We start from the raw sequence: 13,162 nt of genomic DNA on the forward strand, positions 1-13,162 counted from the left end.
GGAGGCCACAGGCCGGTCTGAGGGACCCCCCCTTCCCCCGAGTGCACAAATTTTTGTGCACCGGGCCTCTAGTTCAATAATAAGAGTCATTTGATTATTTAAAATTTCCCCAAGCAGTCAAAATGACTGCTTTTGGGCAATAGGTATAATATATATATATATATATATACCGGAAATGGAGGGGGAAGTAACTACAATTATTAATAAACGCATTTATATGTTGTATAAAAAGTCACAAAATTCTAAGAAATTCTGTCATTATATACATCATTGTTTTTCTAATTGAAATTAAAAAGCAGTCAAAATGACTTCCTTGGGCAATCTAGTGTTAAATCCTCTCCTAAGGATATGTTTTGGTCATTGATTTTTAGAGAGAGAAAGGAAGGGAGAGAGAGAAAGAGGAACATCGATGTGAGAAACAGCGATTGGTTGCCTCCCGTACACACCCCACCCCAGGATCCAACATGTGCAACCTAGGTATGTGTCCTGACCAGGCAACTGCAACCTTTTGTTGGAGGGAACCCCCTGTGACGACACTCCAACCAACTGAGCCACCCAGCCAGGGCTGCCCAATGTTCTAAATACTAGTTTCAAGGTGTCATAATATAGTTGAAAGAGCACTGACTTAAAATTTAGAATATTGTGTTATTGGTGGAAGTGGAGTTTTTGGGGTGTCTCAAGGAAAGGAATTTCCTATGGCTCTCACGGGAAGCTGGGGTTTTGTGGAAAGCTTTATTGATGATGTAAAATTAAGGGGATTCCCTCCAAGGTCCTATCTCTATCCGTCTCACCATGGAAGAAGTCCAGTCTTGTCTTCAGTAAGGCCAGAATTGAGGCCATCGCCCAGAATTTCTGTTCCATATTAAAGGCCAGTCCAGTCAAGCATCCTGAGTGTGGAGTCTGCATGGCCCAGGGCCATGGCTGCTTAAGGCCACATGGCTGTGGAGAGAATGGGTAAGCTCACAGGAGAGAGAACAGGTGAGTGCATGGTGGGGGGGGGGGGAGGGGTGCAGGTCATAGAGCAAAAGAGAACAAGAATACAAGCCAACAAGAGCAAGCGAGAGAGAAAGAACTCTTTGGAGATTTTACTTTCCCAAGATTTCATGTGCTTCTGGTGGGGTCTACGCCCTAGCCAATCCATTGTTCCCCAGTTATACTGACAGGAATTCACCGTCCCTGTGTCTGTCGCCTGGACTTCACTACACATGTGACCATCTCCCCCTTTGTTCAATCCCTTCCCCAGTGATCTGCAGGGAATGCACCGGTGGTTCCCGGGGGAGCGTGAAGCTGTAGCTTCTTGGCGAAGCTGCCCAGATGACCATATTTATAATGTTGGGTCTCCCTTTTGCTCTCGTCCTATTATTAGTATTAATAACTAATTATAATGAAAACAATTAGATCCAAGTTCTAGTTCCACCAGTTTTTAGTTGTGCCCTGAGCAAGCTTCTATACCTGTACAACAGGGAAAATAATACCTGCACTATTACCTCAAAAGGTTATGTGAGGATCAGATGACAATGGATGTGTAAGCGCTTGGTCACCTGCAAAGTGCTATATGCATGTACATGTAGTTTTATTCAAGTACCTCTGAAGTATCAAAATCATAGAATGTTAGAGATGGAAGGTATTGTAGGAGATCAACCTGCACAACTTCTTTATTTTAAAGATGAGGAAACTGAGACCTAATATAAAAGGCCATCAATAAATAACCTGCTACAGGAAGCCTGTAATAAACCAGTCAGTCACTTTTGAACCCATTAATGATTTTAATTCATATCCTGTAGCCTTGATCAGAGATTCTTTTTGCTTCATGGAAACTATGCACTAGTCCTATATTTAATCATTAATTAAGCGTACCTAAGGTTATATTTCCAAAGAGAATGTACTGCTAATAAAGCCTAGAAATTGCTAACCAAATGCCTCAAGGTCTGACTTATCCCACTACAGTTGGAGGTGGAGGCATTGCAGAGGATGCATTAGTGCTACTGTATCTCTGACCATCAAAGACGAATTATTACCCAGAGATGATCACTTTAGGAAAAATATCTCAAAATTTATTTCTTTTGTGAAAGATGTTTATAATGAAAAAGAATCCAAGCTGCATCCCACAAAATGAAGTGATTCCATGTGCTTTGCATACAAAATTTAGTACCTCCCCCCAATCCTTTTAATTCTTATTGTCTGCATCTATCTGGATTTGTTAATATATGATACTTACTCTGTTGTTTTGAGTGGAATCCATTGGTAAAATTTTCCCCTCCCATATTTCCTACCTAAATTACGTATTTATAAGAGTTTTTCTTTCCTAAATTATATATTTAAAGAAGAAAATTATCAAGAGAAAGTTAACCCAAACTAAACATTAGAGCTTTGGAGTGTATCCTCACCTTGCCCCCTGTCCTTTGATGACACAATTTCTGGTGGCCTCACCACTGTTGCCATAGAGATAGTGATATCACCAGTTGTGATTCTGATGTCACTCACCAGTCCTAACAAGGAGGAGGTACATGGAAGACTGGGGGAGGAAACAAGATCTCGAGCTGAGCAAGAACATCCCAGCATCTTCGTTGATTTTATAAGTATATTCTGGGGTCTTCTGTCGTCACTATTCCAGTACTACAGAGGTAGGCAATCCCACTGGACTGATGAACAGCCTGTTTTCTGATCCTCTGTAGTTAAAAGGGAGAATTTAGTGATATGTGATGGGTCACTTTAATTTTACATGAATCTTCTGGAAATATGTGAGCCTCTAACTTGGCAGCATTGCAGCTAAACCTACTATCTTGGCTGCTGGAGTTTTCATTTTGTTACAGATTGGCCAGACCTCTTTGCCCATCCTTTTGGGCACAAGACTGGCTCTTACTCTCTGCTTCTTAATCTGACAATGAGACTGGAAGCTTGACTCCCTGCTGACTTTTCCTCCTCTTGGTGTCGCTGTCCAAAAGTTCTTCTTTTCTCCAGTGTTCTAATAGCAAAACCAGACTTGTATAGCTCTGTGTCCCAGTTCTCATCCACTTTCATCCTCTTCCTATTATTTCTGAAGTCTTGGCTATACGACAGAGAACTGGAAAAAGGCAGGATATATAGATGGCTAACCATGTTGAGAACGTGTCTCTACTAGTAGGGCAGTACAGGAAGAAGTATTACTAAGGGGAAGTGAAAGTAGAGGAGATCCACAGGCAAGCTTAACAGTGAATAGTACCATTGAGAGGAAGATAAACACACACACACACAGAAATTTCCAATCCTTATTTTTAAAAAATCAGTTGAAACTGATTCACCAACAACCAAATTTATTGGGTGTCTAACCACATGCCAAACACTTAGGGAATGAAAGAGAAAAAGATAATGGGTATAATAGAATACATTCTTTCTAAAATTAGTAATAAAACCTGATAAAATAAACTTCAAAACTTGATCAGATATGTATCCACCCTGCAAAAGCTTCAGTTATGCCACCTGTAATTTGAGCTTTTCTATGAATTTAGGAACCTTGAGTAAACAGGCACTTCTTGCTTATGATGAATACAGGAGAAAATGTCTTAAGATGGCGTTAAGGTCTGGCACACAACAACTATAACCATACCCCTGTGTTGCTTATGCCCTCCCTGACTGGCATTCAGTGATTTACACTCCTCAATTATTGAAGTAATCACAGTGGTGTTTTTAAGGAACATTTAGGTCAGTCCTATGATTGGCTGAAGGATCCCTCTATTAGCCATAGAAAAATGTCACAGCTTCCAGGATGTTAATCTGCATAGCTGTAATATTTAAAGGAATATACCACTGGTTTTAATATTCCCTTTCTGAGTCTCTATTTTCTAAATGAGGGGATTAGAATAAAAGGCTTCTAAGGTTAATTTATCTTTACACTGTATATAGTTAGCTTATTTTCCCCCATCAAATTTAATAGATAACACAAAGCATCCTTTTTTATTTTCCACCCTAACTCAAGGACATTACTCACCAACTTTGAAGTTAAGAAATGTATTAATCCATTCATGGCTTCATTAAACTCTTCAGATTCCCCCCCCCCTTTTCATTTCCTTATGGGAAATGTATACAGATTTAGAAATCTGAATATCATCATAAAAAAGTGTTTAAGTACCTCTTTATGTATACTATTATCCAGGACAATTTGGGGAGCTTAAAGTTTAAAACAAGCTTCATGTATACAGATAAAATGTAGAAGACATAGAAAAATAGAATAAAAACATTAGCATATATGTAAGTGGAAGTGTTTGCTGGATATATAGGTTTAGTAAGTGTACTTTCTGCTTGTGAAAGGAGTACAAGAGCAGTTCTGAGATGTTGATTTATTAGTATTATTGGAGTAGGAAGGTGTGTTAATAAATCATTGGTTAAGTATATACATCTTAGATAAAGCTCTAGGGGGAAATTATCTGCACAAGGAGTCAAGCTTCAAGAAAGCCTGAATGTATGGCTTACCACCATAGCAAACTTGAGCAAACCATTTTTGTTTTGTTCTCAGATTCTCCAATTTAACAAAAAATTTAGCTATCTGGAACTAGAAATAGGCAGTATTTGTATATGCATTCTCTCAGCACAAACTTTAAGATACTAGCTACTATGAGGAATACCGAGATGGATAAAAAAATGCATCTGGCTCAGCTGGTGTGGCTCAGTGGTTGAGCATGGACCTATAAACCACAAGGTCACGGTTGAATTCCCAGTCAGGGCATATGCCTGGGTTGCAGGCTCAATCTCCAGTGGGGCATGCAGGAGGCAGCCCATCAATGATTCCCATCATTCATGTTTCTCTCTCTCACACTCTCTCTCTCTCTCTCTATCTCTCTCTCTCTGAAATCAATAAAAATATAAAAAAGAAATAGTATTTAAAAAAGAAAATGTATCTGCCTTCATGAAGCCATCTAATAAAGGAGGTAGAATATACTCGAGCCATTAAAATGCTAAAGAGAATTAAAGAGGGTTGAAATAAAATGGAACAATCACATTCAATTAGGTATTTAGAAAATATTTCATGGATGGGTAAGATTTGACCTGGGTTATGAAGCAAGATGGTATTTAGAGGGACTTTTTGGGAGGCTGGGTGGATATTCCAAGATGAGAGCACAATGCCCTAATGTCTTCTATTTAAATGTCTTAGTAGAGGTACGATATGGAAGATAATTGATCTGGAAGCTGGTTTTGACATTAACTATTAATTCCCTTTTATAGTATGAGGGTGTATATTTCTCTCAAATCCTCAAAGGAATACTTGCAAAGTGTTTTGAGATCTATGAATTCAGGGCACTTATTCTCCACTCTAGCCACTTATCTTCTGACTGCCTTTAGAACAGCGGTTCTCAACCTGTGGATTGCGACCCCTTTGGGTGTCGAATGACCCTTTCACAGGGCTCACCGAAGACCATCGGAAAACACATATATAATTACATACTGTTTTTGTGATTAATCACTATGATTTAATTATGTTCAATTTGTAGCAATGAAAACACATCCTGCATATCAGATATTTACATTATGATTCATAACAGTAGCAAACTTACAGTTATGAAGTAGCAACGAAAATAATTTTATGGTTGGGGGTCACCACAACATGAGGAACTGTATTAAAGGGCCGCAGCATTAGGAAGGTTAAGAACCACTGCTTTAGAGCAAGTTTGAAATTAGGCTAAAAACTTTTTGTTTTCTGTTAAATAAGCCTGTATATATAATTTGAACATAGAAAATAGTCATTTCAGAAATTATTGGCAAAGAGATGAAACCCTTTTTGTCACTAGGAAACCATCAGACTGCTCCAAGAATAAGATCTGGATTTTAAATTTGAATGTCATCTTGTGCTCATTGCTTGTGTACTACATGTGAAAAATAATAAGTCAAAATTATTACTTTGTAATAAAAGCAATATGGTTCATGTGTAAAATTAATCATTTTTTGTGTTTTTCTATTGTAGATTCCTTATATTAAATGGCAGGAGGGGTGGGTAAACTTAGGGATAGTGAAGACAAAAACACATTGATCAAGAACTTTCTTCATATCTCAGAACCCATCCTCAGTAAGAGTAAGTGGTCACATCTTTTCCTTACTTTTTGTATTTAAACTAAATTCTTTTTAATTGTGATATATAGCTTAAATAATTATGTAATGCTGTTGGTTTTGTTATTTTCTATGAGAAGTAACTCATTAAGATGAAATAATAAACTGGCAGCTAAGATACTTGCATTTCAACAGTCCAGGACAGCCCATTTCCTTGTCTTATCATTCTTTGGCCAAGTAGTAGTACCGCCCATTTCTTTCTTCATGGCAATGATTCAAGCATAAGAATATTTATATGTAATATGAGCTGCTAAGAGGCAGTAAAGGGTTTGATTTCATAGACATTAACAGCTTCCTTATTGGGTTTATAAATAATATTAAAATAAGATAACAAAGTTAGAAAATCGTAGAGAAAATTTCTAAGAAAAGAATAAATAATTATCTTTCTGGAGCTAGCCTGTCTGTTTCAGAGAGGATCTCTCCAAGTAAACCCAAGCCCAGAAACTCCCAATTCTAGATGCATGTTAAAATCACCCATGGAGCTTTTAAGAAATTCAGTGCCTAAGTTTTACCATCCTAAACCCATTGAAATAAGATTCTCTTTGTGGGGGGAGAGGGGGATGATGGTACCTCAGATTCAGTATTTTTTAACCCCTTGAGTGCCAACCAGTATCCTAGGAACTATGCTAAAATTGCCAAGGCATTTTTGCTGATTTTACAGCAGTTTAGGAAAAAAATTATGAATCGCAAGTAAATGAAGTTACAGATTCAAAAACTTAAGGAAACCTTTACTACATTTGTTTTCATCTTTGACATATATTGTTTGCTGATTGTATTATAAAATACTAGTAGAAAAAAAAATTGAACAAAGCATATAATATTAAAATAAAGTGCTCCCGGCACTTTTGGCGGAAGACAGGAGGAGCGCGATAGTGCTTCCCGGCACTCAAGGGGTTAAACAGTTTTCTGGATGATTCTAATCAGGGTGGAGAACTCATTGCTTACCAAAGGAATCTTATTATAGTGTCAGGAAGAGTAAAATAAATGGTTTCCCTAGCTCAGTGAACTGAGTCAGTGATTGGGGTATTAAAACGGGTACAGCCCTAGCCAGCTTGGCTCAGTGGATAGCGTGTCGGCCTGCGGACTGAAGGGTCCCAGGTTCGATTCTGGTCAAGGCCACATCCCCGGTAGGGGGTGTGCAGGAGGCAGCTGATCGATGTTTCTCTCTCATTGATGTTTTCTGCTCTCTATCCCTCTCGCCTCTTCTCTGTAAAAAATCAATAAAATATCTTTAAGAAAGAAAAGAAAACGAGTACAAATCCCGTGGGAGCAAAGAATAAATGCAGGCCAGGGGATTGTCAAGGGTGGGGGGAAAAAAGGACACATATGTAATACCCTTTGTAATACTTTAAGCAATAAAAAAAAACGAAAAAACAAATGCAATTGCACCATGAAAAATTGGATAAGCTCCTGGACTTTATTATTATAGAATTTTAAATCAGTATATTTGTTAGAATCAAAATATCGATATATATGTATGTTTCACATAGATGTTTGGGGGCATTGGAGTGGAAAAATTGGCCATCTTTTTCAATGTTGCTTATTGACAAATATAGACCTAAGCAACGTTTCTAATAAAAGAAGGGAAATTTCATTGTAGAAGCCTGGCGGTGGAAGTTTGTCATGGAAAAGGGGGAAAGAGAAGCTTCTCATGCTTTTAGATTATCAATGGGCAGATCATGATAATTAGCCATGTTCCTGAGGACTATCAAATAAGATGCCGTGAAAAGTGAATGAGAATAAGGCCAAAGGAGTATTTGGAATAAGGGTTATGAAGCTCATTTGTGAGGTAAGGTGATAAAAACAGCAAGGATTAGCAATTCTTTCAAGAAAAAAGGTGACAACTGAGAAAGAAATAGTAGAGGGAGGCTTGGGGTGGAAGAAAATGAGTATCGGTTTTCTGGCTTACTTAGAAAAGCAGGTCAATGGTGGTGTCATTACAGAGATTAGGGATTGGAGAAAAGTCTTGGGAGGGTTATGAAAGATCAACATGCAAGGTATTACTCCTCCATGGACAAAGGTGGTGCATATGACATCTGTCTTCTGGCATTCAGAAGTTTGGCTGAACCGGGGAGTTAGAATTCTTCCAGGATTCTTCGCTAATTGGAGGAGGAAGAGCTACTAGACTTACTGCTAATAAAACTAAGCTGGTGGTCTAGAAATTAATTAAAAATGAACTGTGTGCCCAGCCCGGGTGGCTCGGTGGTTGAACATCAACTTATGAATTAGGAGGTCACAGTTAGATTCCTGGTCAGGGCACATGCCTGGGTTTCAGCTCAATCCCCAGTGTAAGGTGTGCAGGAGACAGCCGATCAATGATTCTCCGTCATCACTGATGTTTCTATCTCTCTCTCTCTCCCTCTCTCTTCCTCTCTAAAATCAATAAAAATATATGTATTTTTAAATGAACTGTGTATTACTTTTTTTAAAGTTGGTGGGGGCAAGAACAGGCAGGGAAGAGTAAATTAATTCTATTTTATCATGTTGAATTTTGAGTGTTTATTGAAAATCCAGGATGTGGAAGGGCTGTCAAGCAAGTACACCAAAAGCAGGACATGAGCGCTTAGGTTCTTTGATGAACAAATTTGTATTAAGCACCTTTAGTATAGACCAGGCACTGGCGTTAGCACAAGAGATACACGTGTTTAAGAAATCCTCCTGCAGTTGAGAGCTGAAGTTATCCAGAGGTAGGTGAGTTTGAAGTAGCTCTTGGCACAGGTCACTATTGAAAGCATTGCTCCTATATTCCACACCTCAGCTATTTACCTTATTTCTCCCTACTTTCATATCACTTAACCCTTCTAATACCCCCCCCTTTTTTTTTCTACTTCCAGATGTCTGAGAGGGTTGACTGGTTACAAAGCCAAAATGGGGTGTGCAAAGTTGATGTCTATTCACCTGGGGATAGCCAACCCCAGGACTGGAAAATGGTAAGTTGTCAAACCTCCTTACAGATACATACTGGGTTCAGGGTATGTGGAGTGCCATTAAGAGTAGCCCTATTGTCTCCACCACCACCATCCACCTCTTATTTTTGAATACTGATTTCTTGGGGGGAAATGAACTTGTTTAGAACAAAAAATTTCCATCTACAATTTTTGGGAAACATTCCTATAATATGATATTTAGTAGGAGAAATATGCCATATTTAATGAAAATATACATTATAGCTGTAAAATTTTGTTCATAGAAAGTATTTTCTGAAATATAGGCTGCCTCAAAATGGTCAGAATTATAAACTCTCATCTAAGTAATATTGTCATTCTGCCTTCATCATTCGACAAACATTATTAAATACTTACTTAATATCAGGCACTGTAAGTCAGGGTCGAGTCAGAAGATGGAAACCAAACCAGTAATTTCATGTTAAAATATTGTTTATTAGAGGTAGTTTAACCAAGTTAACTACTAACGCTGTAAAAGAGGACTCTCGAGTTCTAGCAGTAGCAAATGCAAAAAGCAGCTATCCCTAGGCTGAGAGAGTTAACAAGGAAGACACGGAAAAATTCACAAAAACTCTTATTTCTCAATCAAGGCTGCTTAAGATCTCTTTGGAGAAAGTGTGATTGTCATGGGATCACACAGCCTGCCTAAGAGATAAAACATTTACATATCTATAAAAGACATTAAGACATATAGATAATAAATATCCAGTTACTATAGAGTAAATGCCAACCAAATCTACTTCTATCAGATCTTTTATTTACCTCTGTCCTTTCATTTAGAAAAACAAAACAGATGAGTTTTAATATTAAACAAATTAATAGAAATTTCTTCATTTTTCACTGAGAATCATTCTGGGGAATGCAAAAAAGAACAAAACTATTTCCGTTTTCATAGACATCATTAATTTGGGAAAATAAAAAATAAATATGAAAATATAAGTATAATTTAAAAGCTCTAAGTAACTGGCAGATACTAATGATAAGAAATCTATGATTATTTGCCAAATGGATTTTCTGGATAGTAATTGCTATAGCTGTTTAAAGAACAGATAATTTCAAAGTGAGAGGTAGCCAGGGAAACCTTTATAAAATATGCTTAACTGAGCTAGAGATGAAGAATAGAATGGAAGTTTATAGTGTGTTGACTTAAAACTAAGCTCCTGCCCTGGCCTAGTGGCTCAGTTGATTGGAGTATTGTTCCATACACTGAAAAGTTGTGGGTTTGATTCCCAGTCAGGGCACATATCTAGACTGTGGGTTCTATCCCGGTTGAGGCGCATATGGGAGGCAAATGAATGTTGTTTCTCTCTGTCTCTCTTTCTCTTCCCCTTCCTTTCTTTCTAAAATCTATAAAAACATGTCCTCAGGTGAGTTTTGAAAAAATAAAACGAAGCTCTTAAAGCAAAAGATGCCAAGGAGAGAAAATTAAACCCCTTGACCCTTTTCATATTCTTTGTGAAGACATGAAATTTTTCCCTAGCTTTGATTCAGAAAGATTCAGAAATAATTTGATATCCACCTCCCTAAAAGAGATGGGTATTTAGTTGTACATTGCACTGATAGAAAAAGAAATATGATTGGCCTTTCAGTCAGTCACTATGGCTTCATCAAGGACTTTTGCAAAATTCTTCTATTTATTTAACTCTTTAATGAGGAAATTGATGGAGTGTTATAACCAGTACAAGTGGAATAATAGACATAGAGTACACACATTTTAGGTTTAAAAAACATAGATAATAAAAAACTATAAACGCAGCAAGCCTTGGCCAGTGTAGCTGAGTTGGGTGGAGAGTCCTCCCAGGCACCAAAAGATTGCAAGTTCCAGTCAGGGCATATATCTAGGTTGCTGGTTCAATCTCTGGTGGGGGCGTGGCCAATTGATATTTCTCTCCTTTCCCCTGTCTTTCTCTCACAAACAAACAAACAAAACCTAAAAACACAGCATGCTAACACAACTCTATACTCTATCATGAAGTTCTATGCTATGCTGTAGGTTTGTTGCTATTTTTTTAATGTTCTGTGAAAGAACTGAAAAGGATAAAAGAATAAATCCCACATCTGCATTAACCAGACTTACCTTTACATGTTAGCTCAATTATGGAAACACGCCTATTTGCAGATAGTGTGCCTATCTGTAAATAAGTAGTCACTGTTAAGGGGTAATTTTCAATAAAGGGTGAAATCAAGATTCCCAATCAGATATGAAAATGAATGCATGTTAAAGATTTTATTAAACTCTTTAATGAAGAGACTGATGAAGTGTTATAACCACTTCAAGAAGAACAAAATATATATATACATTTATAGGTCAGGAATATTGAAATAAATGCACAAATAGAGGTAAAACTGGCTTCTTCCACAGTGGGAAAGGGAAGTCAGCTGAACTTCCACTGGGCAGAATTTACATGTCTATGGACCACAGAATTATTTTGCATTGCTATCATTATCTACAGTTTACAGACATGTAAAATAGCTTCCATAGAATCCAAAACAGATTATGTAGAAAGACATAAGCAATGCTTAGTCTATAGACTATGGACTAGGGATAATACATAGTTTTATATTGAAGTACAAGTTTTTTTCCCCTACAGTTGCCTTCATTTTAATAAAAATTCTCAAAGTAACTTTGACCACAAAGTCAGGATAGTCTCATCAGAATTGGCCTGATTATTTACATAGGTACAGCAACCAGATAGTTTGCTTTGCTGGAAGTTTTCATAAGGAATCTTAGGTTGGACTTGTAAAGGCCTTTATTATTTGCTATTCTGTGACTAGAAATTCAAGACTAAGAAACCCTACCAGGTTTTACCTGCAGTTCCTAGAAGAACAAGCATGTATGCCATTGGATTTCTTTGACATTATGTTCCTAAATATAATCTCAACCATTTCTATTAATTATAACTTTTTTCAAAGTATTTTCTTTCTATTTCAAAAGGAAAACTATGGAGGGAGAGGTATATAATTGTGAACTATTACACACCAGCTAATGTACAGAATAGTAGAGCTCATGATACATAAGACAGTTTTTACAGCCACGCACATTCCTTCTACAACCTATATGGCAAAAATGAACACATTCATTAACAGATCCAACGTCATATACTTTCTATAGCAATAAAAAATAAGAAGCAAAATCATATAAGCTATGCTTAGTTATCAATATTTCCTTTTCCATTTTACTTAGGTATCATCTAAGCAACCCATGAATATCCATTAACTAACTCAATTTAATACCAGTCCAGTGTTTTAAGTTACATAAAAATGTTGGAAATGTCCTGGCTGGTTTGGCTCAGTGGATAGAGCATGGGCCTATGGACTGAAGGGTCCTGGGTTCGATTCTAGTCAAGAGCACATGCCCAGGTAGCAGGGTCATCCCTAGTAGGGGGTGTACAGGAGGCAGCCAATCAATGATTCTCTCTCATGAGTCTACCTACCTCTCTCTCCCTCTCCCTTCCAATAAAAAATGTAAAAAAAAAAGTTGGAAATTTATAATCAAGTTGACATATTATAAAACATAAATTGAAATAAAGTTTGTCAGAATAGTTATTCAACTGGATTAAATACAAATTTATATTTTTCATCATCTTAAACATTAAGTAGAAGTAATACTAACTTATTGGATCTGTGTAATGTACAAATTTATGAAGATCATATCAAAGTGAAATAAAAATGAACACTAGTATTATTCTTTTTTTCTTTTCATTTTTTTATTAAATCTTTATTGTTCAGATTATTACATTTGTTCCTCCTTTTTCCCCCCATAACTCCTTTCCTTCCAGTTCCCACCCCACCCTCCGCCCTCACTCCCCACCCACTGTCATCCATAGGTGCACGATTTTTGTCCAGTCTCTTCCCTCATCTCCCACCCCCCTTTCCCGCCCAAGAATAGTCAGTCCATTCCCTTTCTATGTCCCTGATTCTATTATAATCACCAGTTCATTCTGTTCATCAGATTATGTATTCACTTGATTTTTAGATTCACTTGTTGATAGATGTGTATTTGTTGTTCATAATTTGTATCTTTACCTTTTGCTTCCTCTTCCTCTTCTTAACACTAGAAAGACTGAAATTTAGTATATACCTATATTGCCCAAAAGCAGTCAAAATGACTGCATTGTGAAAGAATAACTAATGTGTAC

The 13,162-nt window shown here is 37.2% G+C and overlaps 1 protein-coding gene across 1 annotated transcript in view; it reads left to right on the forward strand.

The window, feature by feature from the left end:
* Positions 1–13,162, forward strand: part of AKAP3 (A-kinase anchoring protein 3) — a 31,739-nt gene that overhangs the window by 2,658 nt on the left and 15,919 nt on the right. The window contains exons 3-4 of the mRNA XM_015572326.1: positions 5,936–6,043; positions 8,913–9,008. Of these exons, the coding sequence (XP_015427812.1) occupies positions 8,913–9,008 (96 nt within the window). The 5' untranslated portion in view covers positions 5,936–6,043. The remainder of the gene's footprint in view (positions 1–5,935; positions 6,044–8,912; positions 9,009–13,162) is intronic.

Source organism: Myotis davidii, unplaced genomic scaffold (genome assembly GCF_000327345.1).
Source record: "Myotis davidii unplaced genomic scaffold, ASM32734v1 scaffold1373, whole genome shotgun sequence".
NCBI lineage: Eukaryota > Metazoa > Chordata > Mammalia > Chiroptera > Vespertilionidae > Myotis > Myotis davidii.